Source organism: Schistocerca gregaria, chromosome 11 (genome assembly GCF_023897955.1).
Source record: "Schistocerca gregaria isolate iqSchGreg1 chromosome 11, iqSchGreg1.2, whole genome shotgun sequence".
NCBI lineage: Eukaryota > Metazoa > Arthropoda > Insecta > Orthoptera > Acrididae > Schistocerca > Schistocerca gregaria.
In genome coordinates, this window is record NC_064930.1 from 141,139,265 (window position 1) to 141,165,262 (window position 25,998).

A 25,998-nucleotide genomic window follows, 5' to 3' on the forward strand; every position below is an offset into this window, starting at 1 on the left:
GATAACGCTCAACTGCAGACTGCTAAAGCCACCAATGAGCTCATCACAAAACTTGGATGGGGTATTGTCAATCACACACCCTACAGCTCGGACGTAGCCCCAAATGACTACCATCTCTTCCCTGACATGAAGAAACACTTTGGTGGAACACATTTTGGCGACAGAGAGGAGCTGGAAGAAGCGGTTCTCAGGTATCTGCGCGACTTGGCGGAAGAGTATTTTGACTCGGGCATTCAAAAGCTCGTACACCACATGCAAAAATGTATTGACCTCAGTGGCAACTATGTAGAAAAATTGGTTAAAGTACACATTCATGAAATAAACATGTTTTACACTGTGGAAAAAAAATGGGACCCTTATGTTATGGCCCCCCCCCCCCCCCCCCCACCCCTCCCATATTATTTTCCTCACACGGCATTTGTGAATCAAACAGGAAATATAAGATGGTTTGTAAACTGTAAATGTAGACGTAGATAATTACCAGTCTGTTATGTGAAGCAGCATTACGTACTATTTGTACATGTGTGTCTGCTACAATTAAATTTCTTCTCTCTGTTTCCTGCTTACTTACTGGGAAGGCAAGAAATGCGCTTTGAAGGAAAGAGGTAACATTTATTACTAGTGTTTGTGTATCTAGTGGGTTATGTAGTGCATTGCAAAACACTGAATATATGTTTTGCAGCTGAGAAGATTAAAAATATAGCTCACACTGCGAGATAATATTAATTAATAGTAATTAGTAATATGTGTTGAATGCATATCACAAAAAGTAATTGTAAGAGGATGTAGATGGTAGTTTTAAGGATGTTATTTTATGTTTGCTGTCATAATTTACAGTATAAATCACACACAAGAGATACAGATTTCATGCGGGCCTTTGTGAAAGTTACATTGTTACACCCTTGTATGTTAGAAAGCATTATTGAATAAGACACAATATTGCAAACAGAGAAAAGTTATAATTCGTTTATTTTTTAATTGCTATGATTGTGACAAATAGGATGCAGAAAAAGCTCTTGTGATTGTGTGTAATACCAAAAGATGGTGAAATGCAGCACTCACTGCTACAAATGAAATGGTTTATATTTTGTATCACATCCACCATCCCTTTGCACGTAATATTTCATTCGCAATTAAAAAGAGGCAGCAACGAAAAATATGAGAATTAATCATCCACTGTGCAGTAGTTTGATGTTACTTAAGCAAAAGATATCAGAAATCTTAAATACTCAGACCGTTTGTCTGATTATTATGTATGTATATATCCAATAGTTTTAAAATGACTGGAGACCAAAATTGAAATAATAGATTTTATAAATTAATATTTTTAACATTCAAAGTTCAGTGTGCTGTTTTGTTATTGTTGTTGTGGTCTTCAGTCCTAAGACTGGTTTGATGCAGCTCTCCATGCTACTCTATCCTGTGCAAGCTTCTTCATCTCCCAGTACCTACTGCAACCGACATCCTTCTGAATCTGCTTAGTGTATTCATCTCTTGGTCTCCCTCTATGATTTTTACCCTCCACGCTGCCCTCCAGTACTAAATTAGTGATCCCTTGATGCCTCAGAACATGTCCTACCAACTGATCCCTTCTTGTTGTCAAGTTCTGCCACAAACTTCTGTTCTTCACAATTCTATTCAATAGCTCCTCATTAGTTATGTGATCTACCCATCTAATCTTCAGATTTCTCCTGCAGCACCACATTTAAAAGGCTTCTATTCTCTTATTGTCCAAACTATTTATCGTCCATGTTTCACTTCCATACATGGCTACACTCCATACAAATACTTTCAGAAACGACTTCCAGACACTTAAATCTATACTCGAAGTTAACAAATTTCTCTTCTTCAGAAACGCTTTCCTTGGCATTGCCAGTCTATATTTTATATCCTCATCAGTTATTTTGCTCCCCAAATAGCAAAACTCCTTTACTACTTTAAGTGTCTCATTTCCTAATCTAATTCCCTCAGCATCACCCAACTTAATTCGGCTACATTCCATTATCCTTGTTTTGATTTTGTTGATGTTCATCTTATACCCTCCTTTCAAGACACTGTCCATTCCGTTCAACTGCTCTTCAAAGTCCTTTGCTGTCTCTGACAGAATTACGATGTCATCGGCAAACCTCAAAGTTTTTATTTCTTCTCCATGGATTTTAATAACTACTCCGAATTTTTCTTTTGTTTCCTTTATTGCTTCCTCAATATACAGATTGAATAACATCGGAGATAGCCTACAACCCTGTCTCACTCCCTTCCCAACCACTGCTTCCCTTTCATGTACCTCGACTCTTATAACAGCCATCTGGTTTCTTTACAAATTGTAAATAGCCTTTCGCTCCCTGTATTTTACCCCTGCCACCTTTAGAATTTGAAAGAGAGTATTCCAGTCAACATTGTCAAAAGCTTTCTCTAAGTCTACAAATGCCAGAAACGTAGTTTTGCCCTTCCTTAATCTAGCTTCTAAGATAAGTCGTAGGGTCAGTATTGCCTCACGTGTTCCAACATTTCTATGGAATCCAAACTGATCTTCCCCGAGGTCGGCTTCTACTAGTTTTTCCATTTGTCTGTAAAGAATTCGCGTTAGTATTTTGCAGCTGTGACTTATTAAACTGATAGTTCGGTAATTTTCACATCTGTCAACACCTGTTTTCTTTGGGATTGGAATTATTATATTCTTCTTGAACTCTGAGGGTATTTTGCCTGTCTCATACATCTTGCTCACCAGATGGTAGAGTTTTGTCAGGACTGGCTCTCCCAAGGCTGTCAGTAGTTCCAATGGAATGTTGTCTACTCCTGGGGCCTTGTCGTATCTCCCATTTCATCTTCACCTACATCCTCTTCCATTTCCATCATATTGTCCTCAAGTACATCGCCATTTTATAGACCCTCTATATACTCCTTCCACATTTCTGCTTTCCCTTCTTTGCTTAGAACTGGGTTTCCATCTGAGCTCTTGATGTTCATACAAGTGGTTGTCTTATCTTCAAAGGTCTCTTTAATTTTCCTGTAGGCAGTATCTATCTTACCCCTAGTGAGATAAGCCTCTAAATCCTTACATTTGTCCTCTAGCCATCCCTGCTTAGCCATTTTTCACTTCATGAGATCTCATTTTTGAGACGTTTGTATTCCTTTTTGCCTGCTTCATTTACTGCATTTTTATATTTTCTCCTGTCATCAATTAAATTCAATATTTCTTCTGTTACCCAAGGATTTCTACTAGCCCTCGTCTTTTTACCTACTTGATCCTCTGCTGCCTTCACTACTTCATCCCTCAAAGCTACCCATTCTTCTTCTACTGTATTTCTTTCCCCCATTCCTGTCAATTGTTCCCTTATGCTCTCCCTGAAACTCTGTACAACCTCTGGTTCTTTCAGTTTATCCAGGTCCCATCTCCTTAAACTCACACCTTTTTGCAGTTTCTTCCGTTTTAATCTAGAGGTCATAACCAATAGATTGTGATCAGAGTCCACATCTGCCCCTGGAAATGTCTTACAATTTAAAACCTGGTTCCTAAATCTCTGCCTTACCATTATATAATCTATCCGAAACCTGTCAGTATCTCCAGGCTTCTTCCATGTATACAACCTTCTTTTATGATTCTTGAACCAAGTGTTAGCTATGATTAAGTTGTGCTCTGTGCAAAATTCTACCAGGCGGCTTCCTCTTTCATTTCTTACCCCCAATCCTTATTCACATACTACGTTTCCTTCTCTGCCTTTTCCTACTACCGAATTCCATTCACCCATGACTATTAAATTATCATCACCCTTCACTATCTGAATAATTTCTTTTATTTCATCATACATTTCTTCAATTTCTTCGTCATCTGCAGAGCTAGTTGGCATATAAACTTGTACTACTGTAGTTGGTGTGGGCTTCATATCTATTTTGGCCACAATAATGGGTTCACTATGCTGTTTGTAGTAGCTTACCCGCATTCCTATTTTTCTATTCATTATTAAAACTACTCCTGCATTACCCCTATTTGATTTTGTGTTTATAACGCTGTAGTCACCTGACCAGAAGTCTTGCTCCTCCTGCCACCGAACTTCACTGATTCCCACGATAGCTAACTTAAACCTATCCATTTCCTTTTTTAAATTTTCTAACCTACTTGCCCAATTAAGTGATCTGACATTCCACGCTCCGATCCGTAGAACGCCAGTTTTGTTATTAGTATGTGATAAAAGTGTATTTAATGTCATGGTTTTTGAGAGGAAAATTAATTTATGAAACTTCTTTAAAAGGACAAGACAGAAATTGCAAGTACTGCTTAACAGGAGAAAATTGTAGTACCAGCTTTCAGAAGTTGTATTTCCTGTCTGTCCTGTAGAGATGAGTCTGTCTCCACTTGGTCTTTGTGTGATCTGCCTGTCCTTTTCCTATCTTCCCTAACCTTTTTATTTAATCTAATATAAATAATTTAACATTATTGTCTTAATACAGAATTATTATGTCCAGGAAGTGGTCAAGACCAGGGTTCCAATACTTTTCTGCTGACGCAATAGTTTCAGAGTCTTGGTACTTTGATAGAACACCTTGCTTATTTCGAAGGTTAATAAAAAAATTTAAAAATGAGAAAAACTGGTTTTTCAGTGAAAGCTTTAATTGTAAATTGTAACAAATAACACAGAAGTCATACTGAAATTAAATAATAATAATAATGTCAAAATGTAGGTAAAAAAGTGCCACGTTATTAACCGTTTCTCATGGAGCACTTATTCACTTCCCGCAGAACACTAGTGTTTCACGGAATGCAGTTTGAGAAATCCTGTTGCTTGACAATAGACTGGGAGCGGTCTGTCCAACTAGTTGTAAAGTGTTACTCTCTAATTGAATATTTTGCAAATTAGGAAATCTGGGTAAGGAAATATAAACAACAGTGCAAAACTTCAATTGACTACTTTAGTATTGAGCCGATGAGCACTGGAAGATGTGAAAGCTGACTCATTACGAAGACAGAGTTCCCGTATAGTAGGTATGCGACATGAAGTATTGACCGACGGAGCATGGACACCACAACACTCGGAGGAGTTATTGGGCATGCAGAGTGAGTTGTGTGTGTGTGTGTGTGTGTGTGTGTGTGTGTGTGTGTGTGTGTGTGGGAGAGAGAGAGAGACAGAGAGAGAGAGAGAGAGATCTACATCTGATGAAGGACATAGTGTGATAGGTGATAGTATCCAGCACTCTTCTTTCTATGTGTCTGCCCCACAGTGCCTTTCTTTGTCCTGTAGCAATCTGTTCCTTTCGTATTATTAATCTCCTGTGTCAGATATGTGTTGTGTGGAACTAATTCCTATGTTCCCATACACTGCAGAGCTGCCACGGATCCGGTTAGAGCCGGAGCACCAGGTGGTGAGGCCGGGCGACTCGGCGCGCATCGAGTGCTCTGTGGTCGGCACGCCGCCCATCGACATCAGGTGGCAGGCCGTGGGACGCGGCCTTCCCCCCTCCGTCACGACGTCTGGCGGCGTCCTTCAGGTGCGTCCCGACACTTTGAAAATTTACTCTCACGCTTTTACACTCCTATGTAGTCCCCTTCCCATTAATTTTTGTTCACAGACGGAATACGATTTAAAGTTATTTTGAAATTAGTTTCGAACGACACTGTTGGGCTACATTTTCGTATTTACGTGGGTTTATTAATATCGTTAACCGTGTAGATCGTCGGCTGTACATTAATATTCGTAGGCTTCATTTTACAGGGCAGCACATTCACGGAGAAAAGGCAATGATTGACACATTTATTAAACGCGTGACAAGTTTTATAATCTAAATTACTTTGTCAGGTGCATATCTGAAGAAAGAGACCAAAAACAAAGACCATATGACAGTGGTAAAAAGTGTCAGCAAGACTGAATACTTACGTTACAGTGGTCAAGCCCTTTCTTTAAAATTTAGGCGGCGGTTAATGTTTAACGTCCCGTCGACAACGAGGTCATTAGAGACGGAGCGCAAGCTCGGGTTAGGGGAGGATTGGGAAGGAAATCAGCCGTGCTCTTTCAAAGGAACCATCCCGGCACTTGCCTGAAACGATTTAGGAAAATCACGGAAAACCTAAATCAGGATGGTTGGAGACGGGATTGAGCCGTCGTCCTCCCGAATGCGAGTCCAGTGTGTTTAAAATTTAGGAAATTTCACGAAAAGTGATAGTCGTGGATTAAAACAGAGCAACAAAACTGGCACTGAGTGGGGTGGGGGGGATACGGGAATACAGCAAATAGTACCTTAGCTGGCACCACCCCAGGACAGAACACTGTGGCTGCCATACACAAACTGACAAGATGTTGAAACATAGGCCCCGAGTAAAGGGTCACATAAGCATGTAGCGGGACTTTGAATTTTGCCGTACTACACTCGTTACCTCAGATACAAATTATACCGCCGCAACTGTTATAAGAAAAGGAAAGTACTAAAAATGTAACTCTTTTTGTTTTCTATCCGTCTTTTGTCTCTCGAGAGCGGAAGCTTAATGCAGACGTAAAAACTAATTAGCTAGTCTTGGTCGGATGAAGACGAAAAACCTTATTGATGTGTAAACGTATTGTGGAAGTTTGTATGGCATTTTGAGGAGGGAAGCAATGTAAAATACATTGCATTTAATCTCGACAAGATTTTGATTTGTATAAATTAGTAATTCCTGGACGATTGCAAGATTTCGGAGCAGCTACTACTTTTCACGCAGAAATGAAGTAGGAGAATTTTAAAGACCTGGACGCCGCACGAAAGAAGACATGTTAACATGGTAAAGGATGAATTCTTATCTACGCCATTTGCCCCTGTTAATCACGTTTTGTTATTCTCTCTCTCTCTCTCTCTCCTCCCCCGTCTCTTTTTTTCTTTTTTTCTTTTTTTTTCTTTTTTTTTCTGGAAATTGGTTTGACTTTTGCTCAGAAACACCACAAGGACCACCCCAACAATAGCTTCTCCGAATCACGAAGTCCGATAACTTTTCTGTAACATGAAGTCCGACTTGCATTTCATTCTTTCCCTATTTCACGGTGATTAACGATTTTAAAAACCCCTTTTTACTCACGATTTCTTCCCACATTTTCAACCTTTTCTTTTCTTCTCTTTTTCTTTGTTATTAACCACTACAAGCAGAATTGTAAATAACTTTCAATAAACTTTAAAAGAAACAGTTGATAATCAGGTGTACAATACCCAACATAGTAGTAAAGATAGCAAGTGTCAGCTTGAATAACTCCTACACATAGGTATAAAGGTTTAGAATTTTTTTTTATCACTGTTGTCTTTGGACAATATTGTTTACAGTCTCTTTCTTCTTTTTATTCACGTTTGCACGTGATTGTATAATATAAATTACAAAATCAGTCCCCATTTGCAACAGCTGCAGCAGTTTTTATTGAACATGCAAAAGTTTGGCTGCGGATGCCGGTCCAGTAGTGTCATGAGGAGAAATCAGTTTATGACTCACTAAATATTTAACACACTAACTCATTTGTAAAGTAATCAGTTGTTTGAAACTTTTTTATAAATGGGAGTTTGATTCTTTAAAGAATTGGGGACAGCTCGAGCTCAGTTACCATCGATTACTGAACACCGACTGACTAAATGAACAGATAACGCAGTAACTGCACTCTTTAAATGCTAGCTGCTAACTTGGAGACATACAAGTGTACATAATGACTACAGGATGCAGACTGGTTGTGGAACTTCCCACAATCCCTATTTAAAGATAGACATAGGATGGATATTACTGAATGTTAAAATACATAACTTCTACATATTAGATATTCATGCAGGAGATAGTATACAAACATATTCACATTAGTTAAAGAATTTATTTTGATTAGTAAGTAGCCCAATGTTGTTAAATTGGTACAATTGATGGATCTGCATTATGATGCAAAGTTTTAGCATACACTGGGATTTCCAAAACACATGCAGAGAATTTTCTGGAAGCTGTAATTTTCTAATTGAAATATTTATGAGCTAAAATGTTATTCCAGAAGAGGTATACATTTTTGGAACCAGAATAAATAGTCCTATGAGGCAACAGCACTGAAATTTTGAAAGGATTATACTTTGAGGATCAAACTGGATTGAAACCTGTAATTTAGACTAAAAACAATTTCTGAATTACATAGTTTCCAAAAAGAGGGTTATTTTTATTGTTAGAAAAAGGCCACAATAAGGCCCATCAACTAAGGTATATCAATGCTAAAACAAACAGTTATTCACATGGCTCAATATTGAAGTGCACATTTTCCCAATGTCACTGTTTAAACAATGTCTTTTGGCTTAAAAATGTAATTCTTTTTTGTATACGAACCATTAACGCCGAATGGCATCCGATCTGGAAAAGCGGCCACTCTACTAGTCCGGAGAAGTGTGGCCGAGGTGGCGACTTTTCCCATCCGTTCATTTCTAGTCAGTTTAAGTGAATAAGAATTAGTTACTTCTGTAAGTCACACACAATATTAAAGACTGACCTCTAAATCCTTTCAGATACAAAGCTATCATCAGGCTGCAGCCTCAGGTAAAATGTGATGAGGTGCATTGTAAAGTCATATAACAACATGTGTATCACGTTAACTTCTTACTGCAATGTTTCGGCTGCAACCGTTCAGCCAACTTCAGGTGTCCACCAATGGGCACTGCTAAAATTTGGCACAGGGAGGCATGCGCTTTGGCAGCCATCACAGGAGCATTCTCTATCGAAGTCTGCACCCTCTGCAAATACTGTTCCATCTGTGGCATGCAGTTGCACGCATTAAGATGAAACTACATGTCCGCCCTCTGTCGGAATGTGCACTCGTGGTGCTGAAAACAAATCTAAGGTGTCACTATGAATAAAATGCTTTCTCTCAGAAGTAAGTTGAAAGCGCTGTCACACTTCATAAGATCTTGCGCTAGATGTATTATTTCCACAGATTCTTTAATTACTGAATCCCAAAAGGATCTCACAAGGTGCAAGATTTTTGTGACAGAATAATCCATAGGTATCCTGTGGTAAAACTGTGCCCAGCTGGGCTGCGAAAGGCAACTGTGACGCTCATATTTGTCGCACCTTTAAGGTATTGTGCATCTCATCTGATCTATTAAGCTTTGCCACATGGGGAAGGAATTTTGTAAATTTCAGCCTTACACAATCTCAGATCATCCTTTACCAAACTGAGAAGAACACTAACCTTTGGCAGTCAAAAGGTTGCAGATGTATGGAAGGATCATCCTGGACTTGAATAGCTCCTTATCTTCTTGATGTTGTGGGTGGTCACGTTTCTTCCTCCCTTAGTGCTGTATTAATCATATGTGGGGAGTAACTGTTATCTTTGAACACCAACTGTAGATGTTGTAGTTCCTTTGTAAGGCTGTCTCCATCAGAAACAGCATGTGCCCAGTGCACCAATGTTCCTGTGAATATGTGGTCTCATGCTTAATAGTTATAAATTTTATTATAGTGGGCTTCAAGAGCTGTATATATCCACACAGATTGGAATATCGGCAATGTAAGGAAAAGATAGGTGGCTATTTACTGTAAAGATGACGCATTAAGTTACAGAAAGCGTAACTAAAAGACGCTTATGCAATAGCTTTTGGCCACAACTTACGTCAAAAAGGAAACACAGACAGTCATTCACACAAGCAAGCACACCTCACGCACACACAATCATCTTCTCTGGCAGATAGGACCGACATTAATGTGTAAGTATTTTTAGTTGTACCTGTCTACAAATCAATGTGTCATCTTTACAATAAGTAGCAATCTACCTTTTCCTTACACTGTGTATGTTCATTGGCCCCCATTTTCTCTCCGTTTGTTTCTTCCTCTTCTGTAGTGACACTATTTACAGTATGTCAATTTCGTCATATATTCAGTGTTCAGTGTTTCATTCCTATTCTGTACCTACCGATCCTCCTGACAGTTAACTATTGTAGTATTCTTGTTGTATCTGCTACTGCTGTCACAAGAACAAATGCAATGAGTAAACAAATGTTCATTCCTTTACAGTTCCAGGGCATCACTGTCGCTGATACGGGACGCTACATCTGCTTAGCAACCAACAGATATGGACAGGCAGAAGGTGCCGCAGAAGTGATTGTCGAAGGTAAGTTTTTGCAACATGTTCTGCACTTTGTCCTGTAGAGATGCTGACAAGATGACTACCAAACAGAATCAGTAATATTGAATTTAACCCAGGCGTTTTATTTTTTAAACTTTTCCAGCACATATCTACGTTACTAAATGGCTAGCTGGAGGCACAATCCCAGTTGCAGGTTGGCTTCCAGAGGCAAAAAATTGATTTTCAATATACATACAATCATTGATAGAACTCAAAAATTTGAAATGCTGTCATAGTCTTATTTTAAAAGTTTAACAGTAAGTTAAATAATACAGTTAGATACTTTGCAAATGTCTTGAAGCAGCTTAAATCCGTCCTAACACAATACGGGGCAGGTAATGTCGATGTGGACAGACACAGGCAACCCAGCCTCACGAGTAACAGTGGCCGTGTCACGTGGGATCAGCTAGTTAATGTGATTTGTGACTGCAACACTCTCCAGCATCAACTGTCAGCTGTATCTGGCTCCGAAAACACATAGTGTTTATGAAAATGGTTGTGTGTGAAATTCCTGCATTAGCTTTATTAAAACACACATTTCTTCTCTTGTCCATATGCTAGTCATGTTGCTCTATCTGTAGTATACGTAAATAAAAACGTCACTATCTATGAGCATGTCATAAGACCAAAAATTAAAAAAATTCTGTGTCCAGTCAGTAAGGACATCACCTTATAATACTTCACAAAATTGGACACACTCACTCCTTTGAGAGAATGCACTTATATTTACACAACATCGAATATTGCAGAAAATATTTCTATTAATTTAATAAGAAACTCTCACGACCTTTTAGAAAACATGGAGTGAAAAACAAAATTTGCGTACAGCAAGACACAAACCCACCACACATTATTTCATAACTCGGTGCCTCTACCAACTGTGCCACTTTGAACATCTATTAGAAATGACCTTTTATTTTATTTTACACTATACTGGAGGCTTCAATGGCTGATTTTGTTATTAAGTGACATTTAATTATAACGAAATCCTGCTAAGGCCGAAGTGTTTTTGGTGAATCCTCAATGCGCCATTGCCTTATAATGGCTGCTTTTATACCACGTGTGTTATTATATGAAAATAACTAAATATAAAAATTCTTTGATTGCCGGTATGACATTCCTGGTCATTTTGTTACATCAGATTGTACCGACAATGACACATTTTCGAGAGTTCCTCAATTTGCTTAGAAACGGCACATATTTGTTGGGTATAAGTTACAAATTGAAAACACAAATACAATATGGTATCTCACGACTTCAGCTTGTGATGCAGAGAGCGTCTTTGTCTCTTATTGGCTCTACCTTTCATAGCACCTTGCAGAAATATCACAGAAGTTATTTTGTGTTTTATGTGAGGTAATGGCTCCTCAACATGAAATAACAGGAAATGACATCACAAAAATTGTACAGCTCGATGACAGCATTAGCTAGCTCTTTCCATGTGAGGATGGCTTAACACATGGTGTGCAAATTACCCACACTATATTCACCCAGTATTTGTGAATGACAACATTCAGCAACTTGCGACAAACTTTCCACGTAATTTCAAACCGTTACAAAACTATTCTTGCTGAAATGCCCCACAAAAGAATGAAAAGAAAAAAAATTTATGCTCACTACATTTTTGTCTCTTCATGCAGTAAAACTGCATAATTGAGTGTGACATTTTAATTTGTTACTTGTTTACTCCTAATTCTATTCAAGACCCATTTTGCTGAGAGTATCCTCATACACCACTGCAAAATTACATACAACACCCAGTTCAGGAGATATGATATCATAAGCATTAAGATGCATCAAAAACTAGCTTTCACTTAAAACAGAACACAAATTATCCAGACTGTGTTCATCCAGTGTTTGATAATGAGAGCACTTTGTGATTTATGACAAACTTTAAACATAATTTCAAACCATCTCCAAAATTTTTCTTGCTTGTACGCTTAACATCAAATTTAACACGTTAACTCATTTGCAATGTAAACAGATGTTCGAAGCTGTGTTTTATACGTGGGGGTTCGGTTCTTTAAAGAATTAGGTTTTTAACGTTTTAAAGTACTTACATCTCTTCGGATCTTGCAGACTACGAGTCGCGCCCACCAGTAACTTCCCCGGTCCAGCGCGACCAGACGGCAAACGTGGGCAGCCGCGTAGAGCTGCAGTGCCGGGTGTCGCAGATCGCGGACAGGGGAGCCTCGTACAGCTGGACGCGCTACGACCGTCGCCCACTGCCGCCCACGTCGACACGCAGAGGGGACACCCTGGTGCTCAACGACGTCCGGCCCGAGGACTCGGGTCGCTACGTGTGCACCGTGACCGAGGCCTACCCCGGCAACCGCCAGTTCTCCGAGTACATCGACCTGCGTGTCGAGCGTGAGTGATGTGCCTTGCCGCCCAGTAGAGTCCTCCTTCACCCTAATAGCTGTTCGTTTGTGAGTGGGCGAGCTCTCGTTTCGGCGCCTGTAAGTCCAGTGGTGGCTCCTGTCTACTCCCTCAGTCACTTACGTGTGCACTTTGTCCACTTAGCTATTAACACTGCATCACAGTGTCGAACTGGCCAGTGGCCGAGGTGTGGGTGTTGCCTAGCGGTGTTCACAGGTTCGCTGCTTAAGTATTACATTGTCAGCAGCCTGCTGCAAGTTAATGTATAGTAACTGCACAGTCACTGTGAATGAGATTTTGCACACCTACGTTTACAACTCTGAGCCACAAGCCGTCTCATAATGTTCCATCTACAAGTGCTGTTGTGGACAGTCAGTAAACCCCGTGTGAGTTCTACTTCTCTAATGTTTCCACTGTATTGATTTCTTTGCACGTATGTGAAAGGAAGTAATATGTTGCGTGGCACTTCCCAGAATGTACACTCTCGGAGTTTTACAGTAAATCCCTTTGCGACCCCGATGCCTCTTTCGTAGTGGCAGTACTCGAGAATGGGTCCCCTTGATAGGTGATACACCGCAAAATTCTTCCAGTAACCTGTAGGCAGCCATTCACCTTCCCTACATGCTCATCCCATGATGTGACATTTTGCAACTTTATTCCCAGTTATTTAACCAGTATGAGTGACAAGGGCAGGGTCCTCAGGTGTGAGATCAGCTTTATGAAACAATCTGTATGGCAGTGCAGGTACGAAGTACACCCATTCACCCTGGTGGATGCCCTTTTGCAAGCATTCTCAAAAAAGAATTTTGTTTGATGCACTGGAGCCTTAAAAATAGCAATGTTATTGAGATTGTTGGTGTAGCTTAGTGGTTAAGATACGTTCCGAATGTGCTGAAGATTGTAGGTTGGAATCTTGTCAGGCGCTTCTAAACTTTTGTTTTTAAGCGTTTATTCAAATTACTTTAATTATTATTTTATATTTAAGTAATTGGTTTAAATGTAATTTTTTAAATTTCTAATCCTTTGCCCTGTCAGTTTAATCATCAAATAAATTTTTTTATTTGCACTAACTTTGGTTTTCCAAATTTACTGTAAGAAAAAATATCTTACTACAAGTGATAAATTTAAAATATTTATTTTGGTTTCAATAACACAGATGAAGTTTTAAACAAAAGAATGGATTATAAATAAAACATGGATCAAAATATAAAATGATAACTTTGGATGAAATTAAATCGAAATTAATACAAAGAAATAATTAAAACTGCATGGACAGTTTCCAAATGCAAAAATGAATATAAATTCAAAAGTGTCTGATAGGATAAGAACACACAATCTTCAGTATCTACAATATATCTTAATCATTACTCTACACCACTGCTTTGAACTACATGATTGTTGTTATTGCTACAGTGCATCATACATATTTTTATTATTATTTATTTATTTATTTTTTTATTTTTTTTTTGTGTCAGTTACTCACTAACGAAGGCCCAAAGAGTAAATGGCTGCAGTGTGTGATACTTGGAGCCTTAACCTAGATCACTGTATAAATTGTTTAAAAAAAAATGACTCTTCCACTGAGAAACTCTCTCTGTGACTCGAGCAACACATAGTTAATATTGTCATTTGCAGTGACTCACACTCTTATCTGTATGTAAAGCGAGTTGCCACTTCTTGCGCCATATATAAGTTCTGCTAGTTGCCCCGAATCGACCTGAGGCCACTCCGAGATGACGGTTTCCTGTACACGACAGTGTCATCGGTTAAGTCTCAAATTGGTGACAATCTGAGTGAGCTGATAAAAATTCACCCTTCTTCTTGTGAAGTTGAGCTGTTACTGAGATTGATACCAATGTGATCTATGCAGCAGCTGAGAGCTTGCCCACTCTTTGTTGCTTTAGAAGTGCATAAGAAATGAAGTCAGCTAATACTAGTGCATCTCTGCTGAGGGTTGTTTTTGCATTTTTGAATGAGAACTAATAGGTAAAACAGTTTCTTAAACAGAATGTAAAAATAATTAAATGCTGATGCCATGGTGTAGGCATTAAAATATTTAATACAAAGTGTGTGAGATTTTTAATCTATCCCTAAGCCACTTCTCATGTAAGTATTGGAGCACTGGGTAATGCTAACTTATGGCAAACTTTCACTTCTTATCTAATTTGACCTTTCACTTTATCACTTTCTGACATTTTGTGTACATTTCCATTCTTAGGTGTCTTACTATTTTTCTCTTTTCACTAATCATAATACGTAACTTCTTACATACAGATACTAGTTTCTAAAAACAGTGCTATTACCTGATGTCTTAGTTGCCTATAAACGTTTCCTTGCATAAAGTAGCTCTACAGTGCTCCATTTTATCTTAAAACAAAAGTAACACAAGTATTATACATTCAGTGATTTGGTTCACGCAGTAACAGGACAGGTTTTACATTGTTCACCAGTATTGGCCACCACTGACCATAATCAGAACTAGGAAGGAAAAAGAAAAGAACATTTGTTTTAGTTTGTCAACTCTGTACGTACGAGACAAAGTAAAATACACACTGTTTTCTTTCTCATTTCTAGTTCTGGTGTTTCCCACTGGTAGTTGACACCAGTGAACGATATAAAACTTTTTCTGTGATTGCATGAAATATTGAGTGTGTAACGTCGGTCACTGACTTATTGTCTGTATTCTCTGACGTGGATTCACGTGGCTGACCAAAACTGTTTCCTTGTTGGAACTGAGACTAAGAAAGCTGTCACGAACCAAATGTTTAGGAAGCTCTAAGTTTTCATTCATTGTGAGAAGTGGTTTGGCGGTCAAATAACTGGTGTGGTATTAATGTTGGACAGAGTAACACATTTTACAGTTCTAGAAGGTGCCACCATTCACACTTCAATACAACTTTTCAGTCACTAAGTACAATTGTAGTTCTAACAAATTTTATTTTATTTTTTGCATGTTTTTCCCTAAGTTAACCTTTAATGATTTTTTAAAATTTTTATTTGCTTCTTTTTTTTCCTTTCAAGGCAGCATTGATCATTGGTTTATTTTGTTTACCACCCCATTTTGAGTTATCCCATTACACGACCCAAACCCAAATATCCAACTCAAAAAGCTGTTTGCTGTTTTGAAAACAGATTTCAGAATTCGTGTGACAGGTAGAAGTGTCCAAAGAAAGTAAAAGTGAATTGTTCATCTGGAGTTGACAGTGTACGGGCAACGTGAGTTGTTCTTTTTAGATGACTGTAGGTTGTGTATTTTTAACAGTAGAAAGTATTTAGGATATTTCCCCTGATAGTGACAGTGATAATGGCTTGATTGAGAAACTGATCTCCTCGTGTGTTAACAGAGGGTGATTTACTGAATAGGCTTCTTAACTGGCCTATATTGAAATTGAAGAAGATATTTTTGTGTATAAAGACCTTGTTTATAGTTTTACAGTTATTTGTTTTGAAGTAGAAATACAGTTTCTCTGACATTTTATACAAAAGACGGGTGTTGAGGGGAGGATGCGCCAAAAAGTGAGTCAGGAGTTAGCCCAATGGAACAGAGTGAGAAATGGTGTCATCCACAGTTCTTCATTGTGTTTTGAATAAACACTACATGTAAAATATCTGTCTGCTGTTCTTGTTTGCCAATTATTTTGTTACATCAGAAGCTTCAGCATGTACAGTACATTTTTAAGAGCTTGAAAAATTCTTGGCTTGTAATTTTGAAAGTGGTGAGTGTGTTATGTTACTGCTGATAACCAAATGTGTTGTAAAAGCATGCCAGTTTCGGCTATGCAGCAAATAAATAAAAGCCTATATCTTAGTGTCACCTATAATTGAAGGAAAGAAGTACTGATTTGTGCTGTGATATGCATCTGACACAAAACGCAGGGATGTGTAAAGGCTTTGAGAAGTATGGTAACATTGTTTGCAGGAATTTCCAATTGTGTGGATAAATGCTGATGGCAGTGGTCACCACAACAAAGAAAATACAATGTATGAAGTTGACTCAGTGTTAATAACACATTTTAAGGTTACCAATACACATTTAATGCCTGTATTATTAAATGCTTGTGCTCAGTGTGCTTTGCCGCCTCTGGTATAGCTAGAGTCTCCCTGGCATTATCAGTGCAAAATCTGTATTATATAGGTGATGAGTTAATTCGTCAGTACTGAAATTGTACATATTTATTTCCAGTTTACCAATGAAGTACTTTCCACTGAGGAATTTAAGGAACATTACACATTACAGAATCTGTCAGAAGCAGCTTCATAGTAACGTTTGTTCTTAACAAACGAATTTGTTCCAGAGATTTCTGCATTTTCATACCAAGAATTTCTCAGTGTGAACCACCAAAAGACAAATATTACTGGCCAAAATTATACCTCAGCAGAGGTTTGCTGAATGAGTATAATAAAATGGAACACTGTAGAGGGGCAATGCTTTGGCGGCTATTATGTGCGGAGATCTGTCCCTTCGCACAGATCAGCTTCTTGCTTTGCTTTTGCAATATCTGAGCTTTTTCTGCCCAAACATTGTGGGGGAGAGGGGGGGGGGGGGTCAATGAAACGATGGCTCAGTGGTTTTTCCTGATACATTTTTGTCTAGTTTTTTGTTTAATAGTGATTACAATGTCTCACGTAGTGGATTAGAAACCAAGAATTTATTTTTGAGAGAACTTAAAGTATTTTGGAAATGCTGCGGAAATGTGCATTAACTACAAAATTAACTGTATGATACAAATAAGTTCCAAATTGTATTACCAAGAGGGTAATATTAATTCAGAACAACACCCCACGTAAACCACAATTTGTTTACACATGAAAGAGTGGACTGAAACATTTATGTGATCGACTGAATTTCATTCCCAAGTAAATTAAATAAAACTATTTGTTTTCTGTTGTCAAAAAATGGGGCAAAATGAAGTTTTTTTTAGAAAAATGGAGATCAAAAAGCTGAAATTGTTGATACTATGAATGGTTTGAGGGAACTGAAACTGGGAAATATGCCTTTTCATGTTCAGAAGTAAGAAATTGTGTGGAACACTGGTAAGGTATGCACCATTGTTTATGTAACGAGTCATGAAAAGTAGGAGAAGTTTGTGTGTATATATATCGGGACCTGCTGAGCTGGAGTTACAAGCTGATAATTATTGTGTCAGTGGCATGAAGTAGATGTGGTCATCTCCAGAGAAATTGTCTGAAAATGACTGAATTACTGGCGAAAAATACTTGTTGAGGTTAAAGAATGGGACACATCCTGATCTCACTTCATAAAGCCACATATACTCCTTGTCATTTTGTTTTGGGCTAAGACAGTACAAAAACAAACTGTTCACTACTGCAAAAGAAGTTGAAAATGTTGACTGTTGGGAAATAAGAAAAAGGAAGGCCAACGCTGTCTCCAAATTCCACACTTGTATTTATTATTGTATAACTTGGCTTCGGACTACACTAAGGCACTGGCAATGGGATAATTTTTAATTTGCAGACTGTATCGAGCTAGGAAACAGCAGTGAAAGAACTCTTATGGACAGGCAAGAGAATTCTTTTTTTGGAGTCCCTCCCGCTCTTGAAACAATTGATGAACGATGAATATCTGTGTGTTCAGACAGTTGTATCAGTTACAGTTTCTGCACAGAATTTTGTACATTGCCTGAGTCAGTAATTTAGATGCTACAATTGACCATCTTTGATCAAAGTGCTGTCTAAACTCCAACCAGCCATTATAGGTGCATACAGAGAGACATTGGAAGTGTCTCGAGAACAAATTTTGATGATAATCGTGAACAAATTTGTAAATGATCGACGTTCCAGCAAGAGAAATTACCAACATCTTGACGACTGAAGAACGAGACCACAGAACCCGTACCACCAACTTGAAACAAATCAATAGGATCCTGTACAGAAGTAACAGATCTTGTACAGAAGTAACAGATCCTGTAAAGAAGTAACAAGTGCTGTGTCACTGACAAAAATAAAATATTTCTTATAGCCCAAGCTTTTGAAATGTTTTTAACCTAAATCTTGATGGCCAGATGGAAACTTGGACTGCCACCTTCCTGTGCTCAATGTGTCTCATTGGAGTCCAGGGGACAAAAACATTGCAGAGCACAGCATTTAATATTTACAACATGTGCGGCACTTGTCAAATGTTGTGTGAGAAATGAACGAATAATGTGGTCAGATTCCGGGAAATTTGGCTTCGATCTTCCGAGGCGATAGTAGGGAAATGACCGACGGAAAGCTGCAGCAGCCGTTCCACTTACCAGACTGGTTCCGTGCCCCCCCCCTCTCCCTCTTCCCACGTTCCTACTCGGTGGCATTCTGCTTTCCTTCCCACCCCGCCCGAGGTCTGGCCGGTGTCAGACGGCCGACGAGTGTTTATCGGTCTCTAACGCCTGGTGCCGCCACAGTGTATGCGGCAGGTGGGTGCTACTTCGCCCCTCCGGGCGTCTCCGGCGTGGCAGCTGTGGGCGGCTTCCAGTGCCGCACTGGGGAGTGCGTCCCGCTCACGGCTCAGTGCGACGGCCGCATCGACTGTCGCGACGGCAGCGACGAGCTCTACTGTGGTGGCGGACCTGCCGGCTACCGCAGGGGCGGACGGGGTTGGTTTTCCCACCTACTTTGGCTTCGGCCTGCTCCTCGTCTCTGTTTTCTCGTCGCTCGATTCGAGCAAATAGATTGTCTTCTCGGTCGATTTTAGGGTTGTGATGCCTCAAATATCTCGAGGAGCTGGTCCTTCTGTCAGAAGTCTTAATGTAGTCTCGAGTGTTGAAAGTTGTCAGCCTGTTAGCGAGAATGCATCTTTTCGAATATCTTTTGTAGTCTCTAAGTTTTAACTGTCACTTCCAAAAAAACCAATCCAAGTCTGTTAAATTTTATTATATTTAGTCACTTGATATGTGACAGATCCTTCAATGATGACACATTTTTCCCAATGATGGGTGACTCGACAGAGGCCTCAGTTGTAGAAGTCTGCATTTTGGCTGTTATGGAAATGTTCCATGTCAAAAAATCAACACATTATTCATATGAAAATGCCTACCGTGCAATGCTTTCTTCATCCAAGAAAATAGAAAGTACTCACTGGTGCCATTTCAGGGTGTTACAGTGATTAACAAGCAGCAAGCGTGGCTGTCCTGTACGGAATGAATTGGGCCGTTGTGAAACAGGAACGCTCCTTTGGACAGCTTCCTGTGATGCTTTGTGCTTCCATGAAAGTTGTTAGATTTTGGTAGTAATATGTTGAAAACTGATCCCTGACAGATTTTCACTTTTTCCATTTGTTTACAATCTGTTGAGGACGTGTGCAGCACCCATTCTGCACAAAGATAGCTTTCTTGTATGCAATGCTCTTGCACGATGTAGCCAAAACATTCTTTTGGTATCTGTACAATCTTGGCAGTTTCACACACTTTTATACCCCAACCTTCCGAGACCATACTGGGCAACATTTTGAAGATTTGTGATGTGGTCACACTTTGCAGACATCTTTTGCACCTTGGACATTTTCACAGTCTTTAAAATTTCACAAACAGAATACCTTTAGCATCCCAAAAAAAAGGAAGTCATAACCTTACTGCCTGCCGAAGGTTAGTTTGTTTTTTTGTCTCCTGTTTCACCTTTGTATCAGCATAGGCGATCTGCGTCCCTTCACTAGTTACAATTATAGTGTACAGCACACGTTCTCTTTCTCTATCGTAGCAGGAAATAAAGACCAGAGAAGCAGCCATTTATTGAGTTTTCTGGTTCTGGGAAGGAAGTTTGGAACCCGACAAGCATATACCTTGCAGCACCCTAGTTGTTTTCTATACCGTCTTATGCAGAACACTGCAAGAAACAAATGGAAAGTTATCTTCAGTGATTTTTTTGTGTGTTTTCTCTTTACCACCCCATTATTGACTTCAGATAGGTGGTCACTTTTGTCATTGGATAACATCCCAAATAGTCACTCAAGTGTTTTATGCTTGAAGCCCTAAAATGACTCTGCAGTCTGTTGCAAATGCTAATTCTCTGAACTTCCTGAATATCTTGTAGTGAAAAGATTGTTTTCTTCTCTCCATGGATTCCTGTGAAAGCCTTTTCTAATGTTCTGATACTGATTGGACTGAGAAATCTAACATCTGTCGTGTGCTGTCTGCAAGACTTGCACTACAGTACAAAGATAAAAAAAAAATTGTCTTTTTCTTCGTGTCATGCACATTGTATTCGTAGTTAGTCTCTCACATTCCATCCAGATGCCTTTGTGGGTTTCCAGTCTACAAGACTGTACCTGCCACCACAAGCCAGAAGTCAGGTGACGTGATTTGACTATGTCTCTCGGTTAAAGCCTTCTTACTATGGTGGCCATTCTGTTTGTAGTGGACAGTTCAGAATCAATGGTGTGGTTACGAACAGCTAAAACTATTTCATGCATAGCATACATCAATAAGAATTACAGAGAATAGGAAGAAAATACAAAAAAATGCTATATGTGTCCTGTTAGTTGAACAAACAACATTTGAACGAGAATCAATTTCTTGTCATACTTTCTGAAGCATCAAGAGGTGAGCATTTCTGAATCCTACAATTGCTTCCAGCAAAGAGGCATATACAAGGCGTTTCACATAGCCCCGTAAAAAGAAAATCATGAGTATCAGGTCGAAAAATCCTGTCAAAACATAGCATCATCATGTCGAATACGATTGCTCTATCTGTCTGGAAGATACTGATTTAAAAATCCCATGCTGATGCCATCTATAAATGTTGTCGGCATTTGGAGCTGCTCAGTTGTACTGCTGATGAAATCTTCTCCACACTGCGATGACGGAATGACAGTTGTTCGAGTCCAATATACACAATGCCTTCTACACAAGATTGACATTTTCACTTAATGCCACGCAACTTATCACTTGCACATTGCCATGCATGGGCTTTTGAATCATTGTGCTACCATGACAGTCTAAATTCTATACTTTCTTTTACATTCTCTGTAATTTTTATCAATGTATTGCTCTGAATTAAATATTTATAGATGTTTGTAATCACTGTATTAATTGAAAGTTGTTCTGTATTATTTACAGATAAGTGTAAAGTACAATGCCCTCTGCCCACCTTTTTTGTGAAAATCCTCCAACAAAAATTTTATGTTTAAAGCCTTCAGCTTGATTCCACAAGATTCTCTGTTGGCTAGTACACCCATACAAGCATTTTCTTCCTGCTGACACTACAAAACATAGCATTGCTCATTTTGGCATTTAGATATTGTGCTTTCTCCCATAGCTTTTCCTGCGAAGCTGGCCACAGCTGGGGCATAATAGGTATTCTTGAAGAATGATGCTGTTATGTAATATGCAAACTTTTAAGGAGCTTACAGCTTTGGTCACATCCCGCAACATGCAACAATAGCTTGCTGTGGTTTCTTCCACTGTTTGTGCACACACGTCTCGAATATTTGATTCTTCGGGATTAGAGGGAGATCGCTGGAGCCGACCCCAGGATGCGGTATGGTTTTATGATGTGCTACAATCCTGCATTCCATCCTGCCTTGACTGGCTAAATCAATTTTGTTTTGATTTTTACTTTTGTTATCCCTTTGATTTTATGATTTGCACGTCATGTTTCTTCTGCATTTGTAGAATTAATTCTAGTTGAACTCCATAAGGACGTAACACTGTTTCCACAATTATTTCTGGAACATAACACTAATTGGCCTCGTTCTAATCCAGGTTTGGTTGCTGTTGAAAGTTGGTCTGTAGCAACTAACTCTTTTAACAAATTATAAAAGAAGAAAATTTTAAATGTATTGAGGTGTTGCAATTTAAATCATAATTTCATTAATAGTACTAAAATTCTAATAATATAGCTGTTGTGTCCATTTTATTTTATTTATGTCTTTCCTTTGAAAGGTTTTTTTCTTGAGCTATACTCTCATTAATATTATAACCCTAGTATTAAAATTTTGTTTTATTATCTTTTCCCTTCACAGTTCTTTCAGTTTGCATTGTAAATGTATTCTTCTCTTGTCACAGCAATACTCAGACTTTATGTGGAGTATTTGTATCATAAGACAATATCAGTGAGAATTCTGTTGTGGTGATTATGTAATATATTAATCTGAAACTAGTTTTGGATTAGCAACATATATTGCACATTACTGTAGCTTAGCTTTAACATCTGCAGAATAATAATAATAAATTATTATTATTATTTCAGTGCAAATTGATATAAAAAAATAAGAGTAATTGTTTTTCCATAGTTTATCAGAAGGTGTTGTAATGCAAGCATACCATTTCTCCAAACAGGAGGAAAGTACTATACTCCAGATACTTTGCATCATGAAACAGCACCATACAGCAAAGAAATTAGAATTAAATGAAGGTATACCTCTTTGAAGTAAACGTCCCAATTCATGCTCACGTAAACCTGAACGAGTGGGCATAAAGTCACGGTATTAAAAGCAACCCCAAAACATGACAAAACAACCTCAGCCTGAACTACGGCCTCCATGCACTGCAGGTTAAGTGTCTCACCAAGAATCGATGCATGCGACACCTCACGTCATTTGAACAGATTCAAAATTGTGAGTAGTCGGACCACTGCACATGCGTCCAGTCAGCTCCTCTCCAATTTCTGTGCTGTTTGGCCCGTGGAAGACACGCAGTTTTATGTGCTGCTTTGAGTGATGGCCTTTCGAGAGGTGCCCGACTCCCAATGTTCATCACATCCAGTTCCTTTGCAATGTTTCCTTGGAAACAGATTGATGTGGACTTCCATTCGCTGACAGGAGCAAAGTCACCTTCATTTGGCCATCAACATTAATAATATTTTATTTATTTTGTTTATCTCACCCAAGACCTTTTTTCATGTAAAGGTAGCAACTGTATTCCTCCCAGAAATCGTATATAATGTGCAGAAGAATTTGTGCTGATTTGAAACTCCTGTTGTGGATTAAAACTATTGGGTTGGTGCATAAGTTTGTAGAATTTTTCCATAATTTTAATAAATGTGACATACATGTAACAGAAACTTTAGTCACCAATCATATTCAGCAGTGAAAAGATAGATTGCTACTGTCCATGAAGATAAATACATTGAGTTGCAAACAGAAACAACAAAAACACACATATACATTAGCTTTTGGCCAAAGCCTTTCTTCAGAAAAGGAAAAAAACACACACACACACACCATTTATTACACAGCAAGCACACCACACATGCGCATGGCTGCCATCTATGGCAGCTCTGATTAGAATGCCACGAATTACAAGTCTGTCGATGGTGGCATAACTTTTTGATTCTGCTACTATAGAGGTCATATGGCTTCGAGGAGAAGGACTCGTTGAGGCATATTTGGAGTGCATTCTCATACAGATAGAAAGTTGTTCGACAGAGAGCAGAAAAGGTGGAAATCTGAGTGCACAAAACCGTGTGAGTAGGATGGGTCCAGAATGTTTTACCAACCCAGCTCATGTGTAGCGTCTTTTGGCCAGTTCAGCGGAATGTAGGCACGTATTATAGTCAAGTAACATCACTTCGCGCAGTCTTCCTGATCCTCGTTCTCGGATTGCATTTCAGTTGTTGACAATAAATATTAGCTGTGACGTTTACACCTCGGGGATGGAATTCGTAGTACACCACACTGTCACTGTATGACAGCTGTTGATGATCCGTGCAGGTCTTTGTAGTGGTAGTTGCTGCCATATTGGAGTTTGACTGCTTTTTTATTTTCCTGATCTTAATACAAATACACTATTTCTCGTCACCAGTAATGGTACAGAATAGGAATGGTCAGTGTTGTTCATGAGCCAGTCAGTGACAAGTGACCTCAGATTTACATGTGGCCACCCACTGATTTTTGTGATTTTGGCTTGCAGTATGTGGCACCCGTACATTCGATTAGGTAGAATGCTCACAGTTCATCATTTGCCAGTTCTCGAGTACACTGACACGAATCATTGTAGATTACCGTGTTTAAGCAATCCTTGTCAAACACCAAAGATCTCCCTGAATGAGGAGAGCCACTAATGTCAAAACGATCCTCCTTAAGAGGAAGAAACCATTTTATTACCGTGCTCTGTCCAGTGGCATTATCTCCCTACAAGGCCCAAACATTTCTAGCTGCCTCCACTGCTATCAACCCAGTTGATCTCAAACAAGAGAATATGCTATAAATGTTCTCATTTCTCACTTTGGCATTCCATTTTCTAGTGTCCACACCTCTCCCAGTGTCCAAATTACAATATGTAAACTCAAATAGTGACAGTGACCTACTAATAAAAATGACAGTCGATAAATAAATCAATAGGAGTTGGAATACCAGCATGCAAAACAAAAACACTATGAACTTATGCACCAACATAATATATGCTGGAGTGGAATTCGGACCTGGACATTTGTCTTTTACGGGCAACTGCTCTACCGACGGAGGTATCAGAGAACGACTCGAGACCCACCCTCATAGCTTCATTCCGCCAGTTTCTTTTCTCCTACCTTTCAAACTTTGCTAAGGTTCTCCTGCACATTTTGTGGGACTAATACTCCCACGAGAAAGGCTATTGCTGAGGTGTAATGCAGTGCAGGAGGACGTGTTTGAAGTTTGGAAGGTAATAGGTGAAGTACAGGCAGGAGTAAAGATACGAGGGCAGATTGTGAGTTGAGTTGTGCCCAGATAGCTCCGTCAGTGATCACTTGCCCACAAAGGCAAAGGTTCCAGGTTCGAGCTTTGGTGTGGCATACAATTCTAATCTGCTGGGAAGCTTAAACTATAATGATCATTTACTGCTAAGTGATGGATTGAAGTGCATGTAGTGCCTTCAAAATGTCAGTGTTGTCCCTAATTATGGAGTTGGAGCTCCTCTGAATGTATTTTACTAAAGCAGCAGAATAAATTATTGTGACTAAAGATGGTGTAATATTAACAAAAATCTTCGTAGTGTATAAATTACAATGAGTAGATGTCTGTCAATAATGTAAGGACAGTAGTTGCTTTAAATGCACCATTGTTAGACTTCAGTTTTCCTCTCGGGTTCTACAACATAAAGAAATAAATTTTTATTTTTGTAATAGGTGTTGCATTTAGCCTTGTAAATTAGTGGAAGCAATATTTGATTTACTGTGATGTATTATAATGTTTAAGACAAGCTGCACTGTTTCTTTTCTAATTTTGATGTATATTTCTCCCATTCTCCTCACCTCGCTTCCCATCCTGCCACCACTCAAATTGTGGCAACAAAATCGCTATCCGACGCCGGATCAACTTCAAATGTTGGCGATTTGCCGTGATGACGTCCCGTTGCCATAACATTGGAACCTACGCCGTGCCGTCTCGCTCGACCTTACGGTCCGCTCGCCGCACTGTGGTCGCACCGCAGGAGTGTCGAGCCTGTCACTGCACATCGACGCGAGTAGCCAGCAGGTGCGGGCGGGCGACAACGTGGACCTGCGCTGCCGTGTCTCTGGGGCGGATGGCTCGGTGCCTGTCAACTTCCGCTGGACCAAGGAGGACCGCGACCGGCAGCTCGACGGCAACGTGCAGACTGCCAGCGAACTGCTCAGGTGA

At 39.2% G+C, this 25,998-nt stretch overlaps 1 protein-coding gene across 49 annotated transcripts in view; it reads left to right on the forward strand.

The window, feature by feature from the left end:
- Positions 1-25,998, forward strand: part of LOC126295245 (basement membrane-specific heparan sulfate proteoglycan core protein) — a 1,297,357-nt gene that overhangs the window by 1,226,277 nt on the left and 45,082 nt on the right. For 48 of the 49 annotated variants that reach the window (XM_049987617.1, XM_049987624.1, XM_049987622.1 and 45 more), the window contains 5 exons: positions 5,321-5,484; positions 9,980-10,076; positions 12,171-12,461; positions 18,872-19,063; positions 25,811-25,994. In XM_049987617.1, the coding sequence (XP_049843574.1) occupies positions 5,321-5,484; positions 9,980-10,076; positions 12,171-12,461; positions 18,872-19,063; positions 25,811-25,994 (928 nt within the window). The remainder of the gene's footprint in view (positions 1-5,320; positions 5,485-9,979; positions 10,077-12,170; positions 12,462-18,871; positions 19,064-25,810; positions 25,995-25,998) is intronic. The other variant, XM_049987608.1, reaches the window with a different exon arrangement.